At 49.6% G+C, this 17813-nt stretch overlaps 1 protein-coding gene across 1 annotated transcript in view; it reads left to right on the top strand.

Annotated features, from left to right (window-relative positions):
- The window catches only part of Dpy (fibrillin-like protein dumpy), a 135823-nt gene that overhangs the window by 112251 nt on the left and 5759 nt on the right, over nt 1-17813 (top strand). Inside the window, 44 exon segments of the mRNA XM_076304764.1 lie at nt 15-317; nt 392-697; nt 884-1195; nt 1273-1584; nt 1675-1989; nt 2073-2402; nt 2541-2843; nt 2939-3244; nt 3364-3675; nt 3755-4078; nt 4158-4472; nt 4544-4870; nt 4972-5271; nt 5370-5675; nt 5761-6075; nt 6154-6483; nt 6556-6861; nt 6957-7277; nt 7363-7668; nt 7737-8042; nt 8115-8432; nt 8500-8823; nt 8915-9226; nt 9325-9657; nt 9736-10038; nt 10113-10418; nt 10491-10808; nt 10886-11212; nt 11288-11599; nt 11676-11996; nt 12095-12400; nt 12471-12770; nt 12864-13187; nt 13639-13959; nt 14073-14393; nt 14480-14749; nt 15135-15323; nt 15432-15785; nt 15881-16093; nt 16168-16365; nt 16441-16635; nt 16709-17077; nt 17164-17376; nt 17503-17694. Coding sequence (XP_076160879.1) covers nt 15-317; nt 392-697; nt 884-1195; nt 1273-1584; nt 1675-1989; nt 2073-2402; nt 2541-2843; nt 2939-3244; nt 3364-3675; nt 3755-4078; nt 4158-4472; nt 4544-4870; nt 4972-5271; nt 5370-5675; nt 5761-6075; nt 6154-6483; nt 6556-6861; nt 6957-7277; nt 7363-7668; nt 7737-8042; nt 8115-8432; nt 8500-8823; nt 8915-9226; nt 9325-9657; nt 9736-10038; nt 10113-10418; nt 10491-10808; nt 10886-11212; nt 11288-11599; nt 11676-11996; nt 12095-12400; nt 12471-12770; nt 12864-13187; nt 13639-13959; nt 14073-14393; nt 14480-14749; nt 15135-15323; nt 15432-15785; nt 15881-16093; nt 16168-16365; nt 16441-16635; nt 16709-17077; nt 17164-17376; nt 17503-17694 — 13194 coding nt within the window.

Below are 17813 nucleotides of genomic sequence, written 5' to 3'. Positions count from 1 at the left end.
GAATGCCCGTGTAGGAGTAGAACCTGTAACAGACCCGTGCAGCAAGTCTCCGTGCGGGCCTAACGCTGAATGCAACAACGGCGTTTGCACCTGCGTATCCGAATACTCTGGAGACCCATACGTCGGTTGTCGTCCCGAATGCGTACTCAGTACAGACTGTCCAAACAACAAAGCGTGCATAAGAAACAAATGCGTCGATCCATGCCCCGGAGCTTGCGGACAGAACGCCCTCTGCAACGTGATCAATCACATACCAATGTGCAGTTGTCCCCCCAACACTGGTGGAAACGCCCTAGTCGTGTGTTCACCTGTACAAGGTACACATTGTTCAGTTTCCGACAAGTCGATTCGAATGTAACAATCTGATGACCCGCGAACTATCGTACCGTAGCTCCCGCAACGACAAGACCATGCAACCCGTCCCCATGCGGTCCGAACAGTATCTGTCGGGAGGTGAACGATCAAGCCGTGTGCACTTGTGCGCCAGATTACCTTGGAACCCCACCTTTGTGCAGACCAGAGTGCGTTATCAGTTCCGATTGTCGCAAGAACGAGGCTTGCGTGAACCAAAAATGCAGAGATCCGTGTCCAGGAACGTGTGGTGTCCGAGCGAAATGCATGGTGGTCAATCACAATCCCGTGTGCTCCTGCCCGGAACGTTACACGGGAGATCCCTTCATCAGATGCGAGATGATCAGTAAGATAAATAACAGTACCACAAATTCCATCGATCCTGTGTAAAGTCGTGAATGTTCTCCTGGGTTTCTAAGGATCTTACCAAGGGTCTTAGTGATCTAGAAGAATCCTTGATCAATGTCGTCTTTACATAAGATCACGGGGTCGAAATAGAAGTGAGTCGATAACGCAAACTTACTTTCCGTAGAAGATACAATAGTGCCCACGAACCCCTGTCAGCCGTCACCCTGTGGACCGTACTCTCAATGCCAAGTAATCAATGACATCCCATCCTGTACATGCCTGCCCGAATATAAGGGGGCCCCGCCCAACTGCAAACCCGAGTGCATTGCTAGCTCCGAGTGCCCCAGCCACCAAACGTGTGTTCAACAGAAATGCAAAGACCCCTGCCCAGATCTGTGCGGGGAGAGTGCCGAGTGTCACGTGGCCTACCACGTGCCCCACTGCGTTTGCCCGAACGGTCTCACCGGTGACCCGTATACTCGTTGCTCGATAATAAGTAAGGAAGAATAATAGGATGGTGCACACGATCCTTCTATAAACGATACTAATCTTTACAATTTTGCATTGTTCCAGTTCGTGAACCGGAACCCTCGCCCTGCGCGGAAGGCACATGCGGCACAAACGCGTTGTGCAGAGAACGAGATGGTCTCGGGATTTGTTATTGCCCACCCGAGTATGTTGGCAACGCATACGTGGGCTGTAGGCCCGAGTGCGTTATTAATCCCGACTGCCCGTCCAACAAAATGTGCGTGCAAAACAAGTGCCAAGACCCCTGCCCTGGAACCTGCGGCCAGAATGCCGAGTGCTGGGTCGTTAACCATCACCCACTCTGCACCTGTCGGTCAGGGTTCACTGGCGACCCGTTTATCGCGTGTACCATGGATAGTAAGTTCAACCGGTTTTCCCCAATCACGATCGAAGACTCGACACCCTGCGGTCAAATGTTGATGATTAACCATTCGACTTGTTTCCCAGTAATACTCCCGGTAAAAGAGAACGTGTGTAACCCATCACCCTGCGGACCCAACAGCCAGTGCAAAGAAGTCTCTGGCCAAGCCGTGTGTTCCTGCCTACCAACTTACGTTGGCACCCCACCCGGATGTAGACCCGAATGCGTTGCCAGCTCCGAGTGTCCTACTCAGCTTGCGTGCAAGGATTACAAATGCGTGAACCCCTGTCCAAGCCCATGCGGACTTAACACCAAGTGTATTGTCGTTAACCACAGTCCCATCTGTAGTTGCATGCCCGGATACAGTGGCGATCCTTTCACCACCTGTGCACCAATTCCACGTAAGATGTTCCACCATGTATCCACGATTTTCAATCCATGTACCAGGAGAACCGAATTGCCAAAGTCCGTTGATCAATTTTAGCTGTCGCAATCCCTGGCCCGATGGAAAAAGACCCCTGTGTACCGTCTCCTTGCGGTAATTTCGCCCAGTGCAGAAATGTCCGTGGCTCACCCGCTTGCACCTGCTTAGAGAGCTACATTGGACAACCACCCAACTGCAGACCCGAGTGCACGATCAACTCCGAGTGTCAAAGCAACATGGCCTGCATCAACATGAAATGCAGAGACCCTTGTCCTGGCTCCTGCGGTTCCGGTGCCATGTGCGCAGTCGTTAATCACATTCCCGTGTGCAACTGCCCCGAAGGTTTCACCGGAAATCCATTCACTCTTTGTCAGTTACCGCCACCAACATGTAAGAAACCTGAATCATACCTCACTTTTCATACCTGAATAGTTTTCATAAAAAAAAAAAATACTTCTCGAATTTCATAAGTTCTAGGGAGTCTATCATAACCTGGATTTTATCGATAACAAACATTTGACTTTGCAGCTTCAATACCGATCGAAGACGAATGTAGCCAATCACCCTGTGGTCCCAATGCCGCCTGCACGAACGGTGTTTGCACCTGTTTACCAGAATTCCAAGGAAACCCGTATGTAGGATGCCGACCCGAATGTGTCCTAAACTCAGACTGTCCCAGAGATAGAGCCTGCTTGCGTAATAAGTGTATGGACCCCTGTCCAGGAACCTGTGGTTTCAGTGCCATTTGTACAGTTATCAATCACGTCCCCATGTGCAGCTGTGCTGGAAACATGACCGGCAATGCGTTTAGTCAATGTACCCCTCTACAAGGTATTCAACCGTCTCCTGCATGACATTTTCAGCACGTAAATTTGCATGATCCCACCCATGAAGAATTGGAATAACCTGATACTTTTTTTTGTCAGATATAATACCCACCAATCCGTGTAGTCCAACGCCTTGTGGACCCAATAGCGAATGCCGCACCGTAAACGGTCAAGCGGTCTGTTCCTGTGTCAGAGGATATTTAGGAAGCCCGCCGACCTGTAGACCCGAGTGCATAGTTAGCACAGATTGCCCACAAAACGAAGCTTGTAGCAATCAAAGATGCATGAATCCCTGCCCTGGAACCTGTGGCATCGGAGCTAAATGCAACGTCGTCAACCATAATCCTATATGCAGCTGCCCGTTACGCTACACCGGCAATCCATTTGTTCAATGCATACCCTTCTGTAAGAGTCTATCATCTCCTTACTTGATTCATATTTTCAGGTTGCATTCCTATTGACAGGCTAGGAGTTGCTCGCACTTGTATACACGTCAGAAAAAAACAAAACTTTCTTCATTCCAGTCGATGAACCCGTAGTAGACCCCTGCCAACCATCACCCTGCGGTCCAAATTCTCAGTGTCAAGTGATTAACGAATCACCCTCGTGCTCGTGCACGTCAGGATTCTCTGGCAGCCCACCCAATTGCAGGCCAGAGTGTGTAAGCAACAGCGAGTGTCCTAGTCAGTTAGCGTGTATCAATCAAAAGTGCCAAGACCCTTGCATCGATTCCTGTGGTGCCAGTGCAAACTGTCATGTTGTGAGCCACACTCCCATGTGTACTTGCCTGAGTGGTTATACTGGCGATCCATTCACCCAGTGTGTCTTCAAAGAACGTAAGAGTCCAAGGATTTCTGAAGTGACTTAATTTACTATCCAGTTGTTACGTTGCTTCTAAACTGTCCTACTTTACAGCTGTAACGATCCCTGCACCTGTCGACCCCTGCAATCCATCGCCGTGCGGATCCAATGCAGTCTGCAATGAATTGAACGGTGCAGGCTCGTGCACCTGTATTACTAATTACATTGGCAACCCCTACGATGGATGTCGACCCGAGTGTCTCCTAAACTCCGACTGCCCCGCAAATCAAGCTTGCATGAACACCAAATGCAGGGATCCTTGTCCAGGAATTTGCGGTCGCAATGCCGAATGTCATGTTATTAATCACCTGCCGGTGTGCGAATGTTACCCTAGACACACTGGCAATGCCTTTGTCCTCTGTTTACCGCTTCAGCTAGGTAGGTTGCAGTCCCAAGAACGAGAGCTTCGAGTTGACAAATACTGCAGAGTCTATAACGACGGATCATTCCTTTTTAGAAGTTGACCAAACAATTAGCCGGCCATGTAACCCGTCCCCCTGCGGACCCAATAGTCAATGTAAAGCCATCAATGGACAGTCAGTGTGTTCGTGTTTACCCGAGTTCATGGGAAGTCCACCTACATGCAGACCCGAGTGTACAGTCAGCGCTGAATGCGTCTCAACTTTGGCGTGTATCAACAAAAAATGTAGCGACCCTTGTCCTGGATCTTGCGGCTCGAACACGAGATGTGAAACGATCAATCATAGAGCCATATGTTCCTGTCAGCCAGGCTTCACTGGTGATCCACTCGTTGCTTGTTTCGATGTACCAAGTAAGTCTCTTAACAGATCGTATCTTCCACACATTCGAAGCTAACGTTTTCTTCATAAATATTCATTTTAGTTGGAAAACCTACACCCGAACCATCATACGTGAACCCATGTGCACCTTCACCATGCGGACCCTACTCCGAATGCCGTAATGTAAACACCCAGGCCTCGTGTGCCTGTTTAGCAGACTACATGGGAACACCACCGAATTGTAGACCAGAGTGTATACGAAATTCCGAGTGTCCCAGTAATCAGGCTTGCATTCAGAAGAAGTGTCGGTATCCCTGCGAAGGAGTTTGCGGTGTAGGGGCCCAGTGTTCAGTGATAAACCACACCCCTATTTGCACTTGTCCCGAAGGATACACCGGCGATTCTTTCGTCAGATGTTCACCCGTAACAGGTACACCTTTATCCATCAAAATGGTGCAAAATATCGTCTACGATTTCGTCATTGTATCGACCCATGGTTTATTCACTACTTGTAACGTTTTGTTCGATCAGTGGAAACGGACCAGCCTGTCGATTCGTGTGCCAATTGCGGCACAAACACGCAGTGCCTGAATGGAGTATGCACTTGCTTATCAGAGTATCAAGGAGACCCATACTTAGGTTGTCGCCCAGAATGTGTCCTGAACTCTGACTGTCCAAGAGATAGAGCTTGCATTAAGAGCAAATGTAACGATCCATGCGCTGGAACCTGTGGACAGAATTCCTTGTGTTCTGTCGTTAATCACGTTCCAGTTTGCACTTGTCCACCAGGAACATCAGGAAACGCGTTTGTAGTTTGCTCCGCGGTGCAAGGTATAGAATTGTTTTGCTCCAATAACTGAGACAATTAATCGCTAAGTTCTACTCTGTCGTACAATATCTGATTTGTATTATTTCTAACCTGTAAACAGTAGAAACACCCAGAGACCCGTGCAACCCGTCACCCTGTGGACCCAACAGTCAGTGCAGGAAGATAAATGACCAGGCAGTTTGCTCTTGCATCCCTAGTTATCTAGATACTCCACCGAATTGCAGACCAGAGTGCATCCTCAGTTCTGACTGTTCATCCGATATGGCGTGCAATAATCAAAAATGTATAGATCCTTGTCCCGGTACTTGCGGTATAAGAGCCGAGTGCGTTGTAGTGAACCACAATCCAATTTGTAGCTGTCCACCAGATCTGACAGGGAACCCCTTCACCATGTGTATCAGAAAGCGTGAGTATCCAATTGATGAAACATCTATTAGCAATCACCATACAAGAGCGAAAATCACGTCAACCTTTTCTGTTCCTTTCGACAGAGGAAGAACCACCGGTCCTGAACCCATGTGTACCATCACCCTGTGGTCCAAACAGTCGATGCCAGGTCATAAATAATTCACCATCTTGTTCGTGTTTGCCCGAATTCCTTGGATCTCCGCCAAACTGTAAGCCCGAGTGCATAAGCAACAGCGAGTGCTCCACGCACTTAGCTTGCATCACTCAAAAGTGTCGCGATCCTTGTCCCGGTTCCTGTGGCGCTAACGCCGAGTGCCGAGTAATAAGTCACACACCAATGTGCGTCTGTTCCTACGGTTTTGTCGGTGATCCATTTATACAATGTCTTCCAAGACCAGGTGAGCAATACCTCTATCAGTGAACGATGCAATTATATCTAGTGTTGCAGCAAATGACTTAAAAAAATGTCTCCCTAGCAATCGAAGACACGGATAAGAAACCCACCCCGTGTGTACCATCTCCATGTGGGTCTAACGCAATGTGCAACGAATTGAATGGCGCTGTGTCCTGCAAGTGTCTCCCCGATTACGTCGGCAACCCTTACGAAGGGTGTCGACCAGAGTGCATCATCAACTCCGACTGTACCGCTGATCGGGCTTGCGTTAAGTCCAAGTGTCAGAATCCTTGTCCAGGATTCTGCGGCTACAACGCAGTCTGTCAGGTCGTAAATCACGCTCCACTTTGTACATGTCAGTTTGGCTACACAGGCGATCCATTTGTTCAGTGCAATATTGTTCAAGAACAACGTAAGTTCTCAAAGCTTTGGAACAACCTTGATCGTTGTCATCATTGTCATCTAACCTGAATCATTCTTTCAGCGAAACCAGCCGATCCCTGTAGCCCGTCACCTTGCGGACTTAACAGTCAATGTCGTGTGTCCAACGGACAGGCCATTTGCTCTTGTTCAGCCACCTTTATTGGTACCCCGCCAATGTGTAGACCAGAGTGCACTGTCAGCTCGGACTGTGCCACAAATCGCGCTTGCAAGAACCGTAAATGCATGGACCCGTGTCCAGGTATCTGCGGTATCAATGCCAGATGCGAGGCGATAAATCACAGTCCAATCTGCAGCTGCAATCCTGGCCTGACTGGCGACCCATTCGTGAGATGTTTCAAAGTTTCAAGTGAGTACAATGTTCAAAGCGTTGTGAAAGGGCAGAGGTAGCATTCGCGTTTAGGTTTGACAGAATGATTTTATGACAATAATATTTCCCTCCAGCGGTGTCCGAACCTGTGAACCCTTGCATTCCATCACCCTGCGGTCCGTTCTCCATGTGCCGTGTGGTTGGTAACACGGAACTGCCAAGCTGTTCATGCATGGACAGCTACATAGGAACCCCACCGAATTGTCGTCCAGAGTGTACCATCGATTCTGAGTGCGGCAGTAACAAAGCTTGTTTAAGACAGAAGTGTACGGATCCCTGTCCAGGTTCCTGTGGTACAGGTGCACAGTGTCTCGTAGTGAATCACATGGCCGTGTGCACGTGTCCAAAGGGATACACGGGCGATCCGTTTGCTAATTGCTTCGTAGAAACTCCTTGTAAGCGTCGATTATTTTTTTTCTAAAGTTAATCAAACCCAAACAGTCTCTATCGCAATTAGTACTCACGAAACTATCGCCGTAGCTCCACCACCAGTTTTCCAAGACGCCTGCAGTCCCTCACCATGTGGATCGAATGCGGTATGTCGCGATGGCACGTGTACTTGTTTGCCCGAGTATCGCGGCGATCCTTATTACGGATGTCGCCCGGAATGCGTCCAGAATCCAGATTGTCCATTGGACAAAGCTTGCAATCGTAATAAGTGCTTTGACCCATGTATTGGTGTATGTGGCCAGAACGCCGAGTGCGTCGTGATAAATCACACTCCCATGTGCAGTTGTCCCGACGGTATGTCAGGCAACGCGTTCACCACATGCTATCCAGTGAAAGGTAAACTTCTAGGAGACGCCTCAAGACTTTGTTCGCGATAAGATAAGCATAAGTAATTTATTTTACAGACCCAGTGATAGTACAGCCCTGCAATCCATCGCCCTGCGGCCCCAACAGCAGGTGTCAAGATTTTAGCGGACAAGCAGTCTGCTCGTGCGCACCAGGGTATATTGGGAATCCTCCTGCCTGTCGACCAGAATGTATAGTTAATAGCGACTGTCCCTTGAATGAAGCCTGCGTGAACCTAAAGTGTAAAGACCCGTGTCCTGGATCCTGTGGTGTATCAGCTCGTTGTCAAATAGTCAATCACAACCCCATTTGTAGCTGTCCTCCAGTATTCACTGGTGATCCATTCGTGCGGTGTTTACCCAGACGTAGGTGTCCTCTTCCTTGACTGGGTAGCCTCGTTCAAAAAATCATAATTTAACTGCTACCTTATATTAAAGCGGAGGAGCCCGTGCCACCGACAAACCCCTGTCAACCATCACCCTGCGGTCCCAACGCAGTCTGCCAAGTCATCAATAACCAGCCATCCTGCTCTTGCAGAGCAGAGTTCATTGGAACACCTCCAAATTGTAGGCCCGAATGTGTCAGTAACACCGAGTGCAGCAGCAACTTGGCTTGCATTAATCGCAAGTGCAAAGATCCCTGTCCAGGTTCTTGTGGTTCTAACGCGGAGTGTCACGTCGTGAACCACGTTCCATCGTGCGCTTGCATGAAAGATTACACGGGCGATCCCTTTGTTCAGTGCTCCGCCAAGCTACGTAAGTGTCCTGTCAATGATTTTATGGGACACACGACACCAAGTTAATAACCTGTTATTTCTTCCAGCGATGCCAGTGGTTCCGACACGTCCTTGCCAACCATCCCCTTGCGGAGCTAACGCCATCTGTCGAGAACAAAGTGGCGTTGGTTCTTGCTACTGCTTGCCTGAATACATCGGCAACCCCTACGAAGGATGTCGACCAGAATGCACCATCCCGTCAGATTGTCCCTCCAACTTGGCATGTATCAATCTCAAGTGTCAGAATCCTTGTCCCGGTTCTTGCGGTGCGAACACAAATTGCCAGGTTGTGAACAACTCGCCAGTGTGCACTTGCATCCCACAATACTCCGGTGATCCGTATGTCAGTTGCGTGTACAAAATGCCCTCCAGTAAGTAGCCAAGCCACCCACGGTTATTGAACCGAGATGCTTTTCATCTTCACGATCTGGAATTTGTACCCACAATATCAACATTTTACAGTCGAAGAGGACAAACCTGAACTATGCAGGCCATCGCCTTGTGGTCCAAATAGCCAATGTCAGAACGTCAACGATCAAGCCGTATGTTCCTGCTTACCACAGTATATAGGAACCCCGCCTAATTGTAGACCCGAATGTGTCGTGAACACCGAATGTAATACGAATCTCGCGTGCGTAAATCAGAAGTGCAAAGATCCCTGTCTTGGTACCTGCGGTCGCAATGCACAATGCAAAGTCATCCATCATAGTCCCATCTGTAGCTGCGGAAGCGGTTTAACCGGAGATCCGTTCGTTATCTGTTTCCCAACTCCAAGTAAGCCACTTTCCAATAACGATAACGTTGCTCTTATCAAGTTGATGAAGCATCTGCTGTTGCGACACTGTATGCACCCATGCCATTGTTCTTCACAGTAATTCAACAAGAAGATCAGTATCCAAAAGATCCATGCGTTCCGACACCTTGCGGTCCAAACGCAATGTGTAAACCGCTAGGCGATACACCAGTCTGTACCTGTATGAACAGCTACATCGGTGTGCCTCCTAACTGTCGACCAGAGTGCTCCATGAACTCGGACTGCACAGCTAACAGGGCTTGCATTCGAGAGAAATGTAGAGACCCTTGTCCAGGATCCTGTGGTATCGGTGCACGCTGCACGGTCGTGAACCACACGCCAGCCTGCACCTGCTCTACTGGGTACACTGGTGATCCGTTCACCAGTTGCTCGCCCATTCCTCCACCTGACAGTAAGAGAACAAAGCCAATAATCCTTCCAACGCTGGACCATTCATAACTATGTCAGTACATTGATCCATGTATTTCAGTGATGGAAGTCCCAACAGACCTGTGCAACCCATCACCATGCGGACCAAACGCGCAGTGCACGGACGGTTCTTGCGCTTGTATACCCGGTTACTTAGGCGACCCTTACACCATTTGTCGTCCCGAATGCGTTATTAATACCGACTGTTCCCGAAACGAGGCATGCGTACAGCACAAATGCAGGAACCCATGTGCAGGAACGTGTGGCACAAACGCGGAGTGCAACGTGGTCAACCACTTGCCTATGTGCAGTTGTCCAAGAAACATGACCGGCAACGCATTCATATCCTGTACCCCTATGAAAGGTCGGTCCCCGTCGGTGTTAATCTTTCTTGTCCCCCTTTTAGAACTTAATTTGAAAATTTCTTACACGATACAGACATGAACATCGTCGACCCGTGCAACCCATCCCCGTGCGGTCCAAACAGTCACTGTCGCGCATCGAACGGTCAAGCAGTTTGCACCTGCGTCACCGGATTCAAGGGATCACCACCTTCCTGTAGACCCGAGTGTATCGTTAGCACCGACTGTTCACGCAACAGGGCTTGCAGTAATCAGAAATGCATTGACCCCTGTCTCGGTGCCTGTGGACTTTCCGCACAGTGTACCGTTATCAATCACAATCCTGTGTGCAGGTGTTTCGACCAGTACATTGGAGATCCATTTGTCCAATGTGCACCACCCAGTAAGATTCATTTCCATTAACGACCATTCCTTTTGAAGAAAGGATTTTCTTCAGACCTCGTTTCCATTTTAGGCAGAGTACCGGACGTCCCAGTAAACCCTTGTCAGCCTTCACCCTGCGGTCCAAACGCCATGTGTCAAGTGATCAATAACGCACCCTCGTGTTCCTGTCAGCCTGAATTTATCGGAATCCCGCCGAATTGTAAACCTGAATGCGTGAGCAATACTGAGTGTCCAGCGCAGCAGGCTTGCATCAATCAGAAGTGCAAAGACCCCTGTCCCGGCTCGTGTGGCAGAAACACCGAATGCAGGACCATTAGTCATACCCCGATGTGCACTTGCGCCATTGGTTTCACCGGGAATCCATTCGTACAATGCACACCACAACCAAGTAAGATCTTCCTCCTCTCTATCGAGGCTCTATAATCCTGTAGTGTTCGATGCAACTGACAACAACTTCACCTGTAGTTCAAGAGATACCGAGCAAAGTCAACCCATGTCAACCATCACCATGCGGAGCGAACGCCATTTGCCGTGAGTCTTACGGTTCAGCCATCTGCACTTGTTTGCCCGACTTTTACGGCAATCCATACGAAAACTGCCGACCCGAGTGTCTCATAGACTCCGATTGTTCGTTCAACCGAGCCTGTATACGAAACAAATGTCAAGATCCCTGTCCAGGAGCGTGCGGATTCAATGCTTTGTGTCAGGTCGTCAATCACATTCCTACTTGCAGTTGTAGATCAGGTTACACTGGCAATCCGTTCCGATCCTGCGGTGTCCTTCAAGAGCCGTGTAAGTTGTTCCCATACGCGACATACGCCGAATCTATAGGTGAATCCGAACCTAAATCCAATGTATTTCAAATAGCCGAACCGAGCATTGTCAACCCTTGCGTTCCATCACCCTGCGGACCAAATAGTCGTTGTCAGGACACCAATGGTCAGGCCAGTTGCTCCTGCTTGCCCACATTTAGAGGAACACCGCCGAGCTGTCGACCAGAGTGTGTCGTTAGCACGGAATGTCCCACCAACCAGGCCTGCATGGGTCAGAGATGCGTGGACCCTTGTCCAGGTGTCTGTGGCGTGAACGCGAGATGCGAAGTCTTCCACCACAGTCCCATATGTAGTTGTAGCGCGAGTCAAACGGGAGATCCGTTCGTAAAATGCTTCGACGTCACCAGTGAGTAGACCCCAGTCACGAACATTACACTTGGACCAATGTTTCCCGTGTTGTAACCGGAGATTGACCATTTTAGCGATAATTCCACCCATTCCTGTGAACCCGTGTGTACCATCGCCTTGCGGACCGTTCTCTCAATGCCAGGACATCGGAGGTATCCCGTCCTGTTCCTGCTTACCGAATTACGCCGGTTCGGCCCCGAACTGTCGCCCCGAATGTTTAATCAACACCGACTGCACCAGCAATAAAGCCTGCATTCGTGAGAAGTGCATGGACCCGTGTCCAGGCTCCTGCGGAACGAACGCGTTGTGCAATGTGATTAATCACACACCAGCTTGCACCTGTCCCAGTGACTTTACAGGAGATCCGTTCACCAGTTGCCAGCCGAAGCCAGCAAGTAAGAACGTCCTAGAGTGTTTCGACCGTGCCACCTTGAAGTCAAACGTACCGACGAAATTACACGATCACTGACTCTGCTCTTTCCACGAACCACAGGCATACCCCCGGTGACCTCAGATCCGTGCAACCCATCACCCTGCGGACCAAACGCCCTGTGCCAAAACGGAGCCTGTAGCTGCGTGAGCGAGTATCGCGGTAACCCCTACGAAGGATGTTACCCAGAGTGCGTGCAGAATTCGGACTGCACCCGCGACAAAGCCTGCTCCAACAATAAATGCGTGGACCCTTGCACCGGTATCTGCGGTCAAAATGCCGAATGCGTGGTGGTCAATCACATACCCACTTGTAGTTGCATCGAGAATCACGAGGGTGACTCGTTCACGATCTGTAGACCGATTCAAAGTGAGTCTCGTAGCAAAGAATCGCCTGGAAACACCCTGATCATTGTAACAACTCCACCATGTCTCGTTAGAACGCGTGAAACCCTGCGAGCCCTCACCCTGCGGACCCAACAGTGTTTGCCGTGAATTCGGCGAACAGGCCTCGTGTTCCTGCCTCCCCGGATACTTCGGCGCCCCACCCAGTTGCAGACCCGAGTGTCTCGTGAACACCGACTGCGAGCAAAGCAGAGCTTGCGTGAACGAGAGATGTCGGAACCCGTGCGAGAACTCGTGTGGTCAGAGTGCATTGTGCACCGTAAGAAATCACAACCCTATTTGCAGCTGTCCCGTCCAGTACTCCGGTGACCCGTTCGTCAGCTGTTTCCCCATGCGTAAGTAACCCGACGAAGTCCGTTTGTTTGTTTGTTTTTTTTTTTTGCACCATTTCAGATACCTCTTAACCTGACCATTTTGTGAACGAACAGAAACCCACGACGTGGAACCCAGCCTGGACCCGTGCAATCCCTCGCCGTGTGGACCGAACTCCCAGTGCACCGTGTCGCCCAACAGTAAACCTTCCTGCGGCTGTTTGCCCGAGTTCGTAGGGTCACCTCCCAACTGTCGACCCGAGTGTCTCGTGAGCAGCGAATGTCCCGGGAACCAGGCGTGCATTAAGCAGAAGTGTAGCGACCCTTGCGTAGGGCTTTGCGGCACGAACGCCCTGTGCCAAGTTGCTCTTCATTACATCCGTTGCGTCTGTCCCGAGGGATATACCGGGGATCCGGTCACAGTTTGTTCCCCGACAACCAGTAAGGATTATCCCGTGTGACGAGCATTTAACCGCGCGAACTTTTCACGTTCAAGAGAGAGAACAAAACGAGATACCGCCCGTTTCTAATCGACTCTTCTAGCTGTAAATATTGTATATAAAGATTGTATAGAAAAGATTGCATGTCGATTAGAGGCAACGCTGCGACCTTTTCGCATCGTTTCTGCCGACCTACCACGAATCTTCCTTCGAGTCTCCCGGTTACAAAACATTGTTCATACACGTCTCCGTTCTTTATCGTCTATTCACAAACTTGTGTAAAATCACGTACATCTCCGTTCGTGCGTTCTTGTACAGCCTACGTTTCATTTACCATTTCGTTGTAAATTAACACTTTTCACGATCACGTATACAACATCCGTTTCATGAACTAATTACCGAGACGATGCATCACGGACGATGAATTAATCGTTGTTGCAACTTTATTGTAGTAACTCCGGTACCACCGACACCGTCGAGGCCATGCAGCCCTTCGCCCTGCGGGGTTAACGCTTACTGTCGCGAGAGGTACGACACCGCGTTCTGCGAGTGCCTGCCCAGTTACAGAGGAAACGCGTACGAGGGATGCATCCCGGAGTGTTTGGTGAACACCGATTGCCCGAAGTCTCAGGCCTGCCTCAGGACCAAATGCCAGGATCCCTGTCCCGGAACGTGCGGCGTTGGAGCGATCTGTACCGTGTCGAATCACATACCCATCTGTTCTTGCCCTCCACCAACCATCGGTGACGCGTTCACTCTTTGTCGAGCTGAAGGTAAACGCACCGAAGTGAAATTTATACTCTTTAGATCTCTTCTGAAAGATTTTAAAGCACAGTACTTAAAACAATTTTGTAACAATGTTTTACTTTCATTGTTTATTTTTCAGAACCGAAAGAAAGGGACCCTTGCTCTCCATCTCCTTGCGGTCCGAACACCCTCTGCGAGAAGATCGGCAACACGGCGATTTGCAAGTGCCTACCCGGTCTGCAAGGTGTGCCTTCGAGCATCACGGGCTGCCATCCGGAATGCGTGATCAGTTCCGACTGTTCGGGAGACAAAGCCTGCATAAACAATCGATGCGTGAATCCCTGCACGCAGAACGTCTGTGGGATTAAGGCAACTTGTCAAGCGATCAATCACAGCCCATTGTGCAGCTGCCAGTCCCCGTTGATCGGCAATCCGTTCGTGGAATGCCACACGAAGTTTGGTAAGCGTGATTTACCATGCTCGGGAGAAAATTTGGTTTTTTTTTTTGCTAAAATACCGTTTACTAATCTATCGATTCTTCTTTAGAAACCGATCCTTGCAGTCCATCGCCGTGCACCTACAACGGTGAGTGCAAAGTGAGGAACGGCATCGCAGTGTGCATCTATCCGGAGTGCGTCATCAATTCCGAGTGTCCCCGTGACAAAGCCTGCTTTGCCCAGAAGTGTAGAGACCCGTGCATCGGCGCCTGTGGCATCAACTCTCTTTGTCAGACGGTCAATCACAAACCTGTGTGCTCGTGTCCGGCAGGATTCACTGGCAACGCCAGGATACAGTGCAACGTTCCACCAGCCGATGGTGATTGTCTTGAAATTAACCCTTTCGCTTCGGCGGGCGTATATATATGGCCTCGAAGAATGACCATTCATATATAGGAAGAGCGTATATATACGCTCTGAAATAGTGGTCGCCGAGGTACGAAGAACGTATATATACGTTAGTACAATATATACTTTTATTTCATACTTTACATGGGATACTTTTGTTAATCGAGTATCTGGCATTAAAAATTCCTCGAATGAGGCATCAAAAAAAAAGTAGTCGGTGTCGACTACTCGGTAATGTGTTCCGTTCACATTTATCACATTTTGTCACAAGCGCTCCGTAGCGAAAGGGTTAACGATCTTGCGAATGTTAATTATTCCTGACCATTGATCAACGTTTCTGTTTTCCATCTGTACAGTGCCCGTGTCAGAGTGCACCCAGAACACCGAGTGTCCGAACGACAAGACCTGCTACAATCAGAAGTGCGTGGATCCTTGCAGTCTTGACTCCTGCGGCTACAACAGTCGCTGCCACGTGCTGCTACACCGTGCAGTCTGTGTTTGCGACGAAGGTTTCACCGGCAATCCTCAACGATACTGCACCAAGAGTAGGTTTTCCAAATAACCTGGAAACGGAATCACCGTCTCCGTGTTCGAAAGGACCTTGCTCGTTATTTCAAAATCGACCGTCGATGTAAGAATGCCCTCTTTTACAGTTGGATGTCGCGGGGACAGCGAGTGCCCGTTGACCCAATCTTGCGTCAACAACGAGTGCATGGACGCCTGCTTGGTGACTCAATGCGGTGTCAACGCGCTCTGTACATCTGACGGTTACCACAGACCACGATGTTACTGTCCCGATGGATACCAAGGCAATCCGTATCATATATGCGAAAGACCAGAATGTACCAACGACAACGACTGTCCTTCTTCCTTGGCGTGTCACAACCAGAGATGCGTGAACCCCTGCAATTGTCCACTATCCGCTCAATGCTCCGTCATTAATCATCGGCCTAATTGCCGTTGTCCGCCGGGTTACACGGGTGATCCGTACACGTCGTGTCTGATGGGTAAGTGGCTATTAATCGTAGACGATGTTCGATGACATTTTTCCGTAAACCACGAGTTAAGTTCCGAAGCTTATGCTACCCTTGTCTCCTTTCAGAACCCATCGAACCGCAACCGGAGTGCCAAGTGGATGGCGACTGTCCTAGCAAATTGGGCTGCTTCAGCGGAGTCTGCAAAGATCCGTGCATCGAAACGAAACCTTGCATCGCCGGTGCAAAATGCTCTGTCGTGGACACCCTACCGATGAGAACAATGATTTGCGAATGCTTGCCGAATTTCGCCGGCGACGCAACGGTCGCTTGCATTCCAGGTAAAAATCGATTGAGATCCTGGTGTTGGTCTCAGCCACTCTGCACCATCGTTTCAACGTTCTCACTTTTCCAGTGGACAAACAACTCGACGCCATCTGCAAGACAGACTCCGAGTGTACTTCAAACATGGCCTGCCTGAACCAACGGTGCATCAATCCCTGCACGATCAATCCGTGTGCATCTAACGCGGAGTGTGCGGTCGAAAATCATCGTCGTCAATGTCACTGCTCTACAGGACTTTCTGGCGATCCATTCATGAACTGCTACAGAGGTACTGTCCTAAACACTTGCAAAACGATGGTCAAAAAGACAAAGTGCTCGATGTGAATGTAATCTTTTCGCGCAGATACCGACGGATTCCCAGATTGTACATCAAATTCGGACTGTTCGATCGATGCAGCCTGCATCAATCAACTGTGCCAGAATCCATGTCTAGGCTCGCAATGCGGACTGAACGCAGAGTGTGTCACGGTCAACCATTATCCAACGTGTCACTGTCAGCAGAACTTCGCTGGTGACCCTCAACTGCAATGCTTTAAACGTAAGTTTCGTTTCAGTAAAATTAGCTACAACACAGACCGGCGATAATAATAAAAAAAAATATTGTTCTTTAGCCGAATGCAAATCGGACAACGACTGCCCCTACGACAAAACGTGTCGAAACGATAACTGCGTCACTCCGTGTCTCGTCGACGGTATTGCGTGCGGTCGCAGCGCAGAGTGCATCGCTGTCTCGCACAGAGCTCAATGCGTTTGTCCTCGTGGTACCCAGGGTGACCCACGAATAGCCTGTATCGCGGCGGTGTGCCACTACAACGAGGACTGCGCCGACCACGAGGCCTGCGACAGACTGAACAGAGTCTGTCGACCAGTTTGCGACGACGACGTCTGCGCGGACACCGCCAAGTGCATCGCCAAGGACCATCAACCGAGGTGCATCTGCCCATCGGGAACATCTGGAAACCCATACATCGAATGCACCGGTAGTCCCTTCGTTCCGCGTTCCGTGTTGCGATATTTAGGGATCTGGATGATGGCGGTGTTAACTTACGTGTTCTATTCTCCTCAGGTGTCTCCATCGAAACGGGATGCAGAGAGGACAGCGAGTGTCCATCGTTCCTGGCCTGCATCAACGCGAAGTGTCAAGATCCTTGCCTATCCTCGAATATGTGCACCGGCGATCAAGAGTGCAAAGTGTTGAACACGGTACCGCTCCGTACGATGATCTGCAGCTGCCCTCCCAACACCATCACCGACCTCAACGGGCAATGCAAGAAAATCGGTAAGTATTCATCTGGTGATAATCTTCGCTAAAATGACCATTAAGTCAGTCAACGGTCTAGAGCCGTTTATCGGACGCAACGTCGCAAACGTCGAGCATAATTACAATATGAATTATATGTTACAGTGTTCGTGGATGTCCAGTGTCATCAGGACGAAGACTGCAGTAATTCGGAGAAGTGCGTCGGAGGAAGTTGCATCGAGGCTTGTCTTACCACTCAGTGTGGTCTGAACGCTCAATGCAAGTCCGCGTCTCATACAGGGATCTGTCAGTGTGCACCCGATTTCACCGGCAACGCTTACCTGGAGTGCGTCAGAAGTGCGTTTCAATTGACACTAATTCGAACATTAAATTATTTCAAGATACGGTTTATAATCACCATCGCTTAAATAAGATCAATTGACTGCTGAGGATTACTGCTCGAGAGACTATTTTAT

Source organism: Ptiloglossa arizonensis, chromosome 2 (assembly GCF_051014685.1).
Source record: "Ptiloglossa arizonensis isolate GNS036 chromosome 2, iyPtiAriz1_principal, whole genome shotgun sequence".
Lineage (NCBI taxonomy): Eukaryota > Metazoa > Arthropoda > Insecta > Hymenoptera > Colletidae > Ptiloglossa > Ptiloglossa arizonensis.
This window is presented reverse-complemented; position numbering and strand designations above follow the sequence as displayed.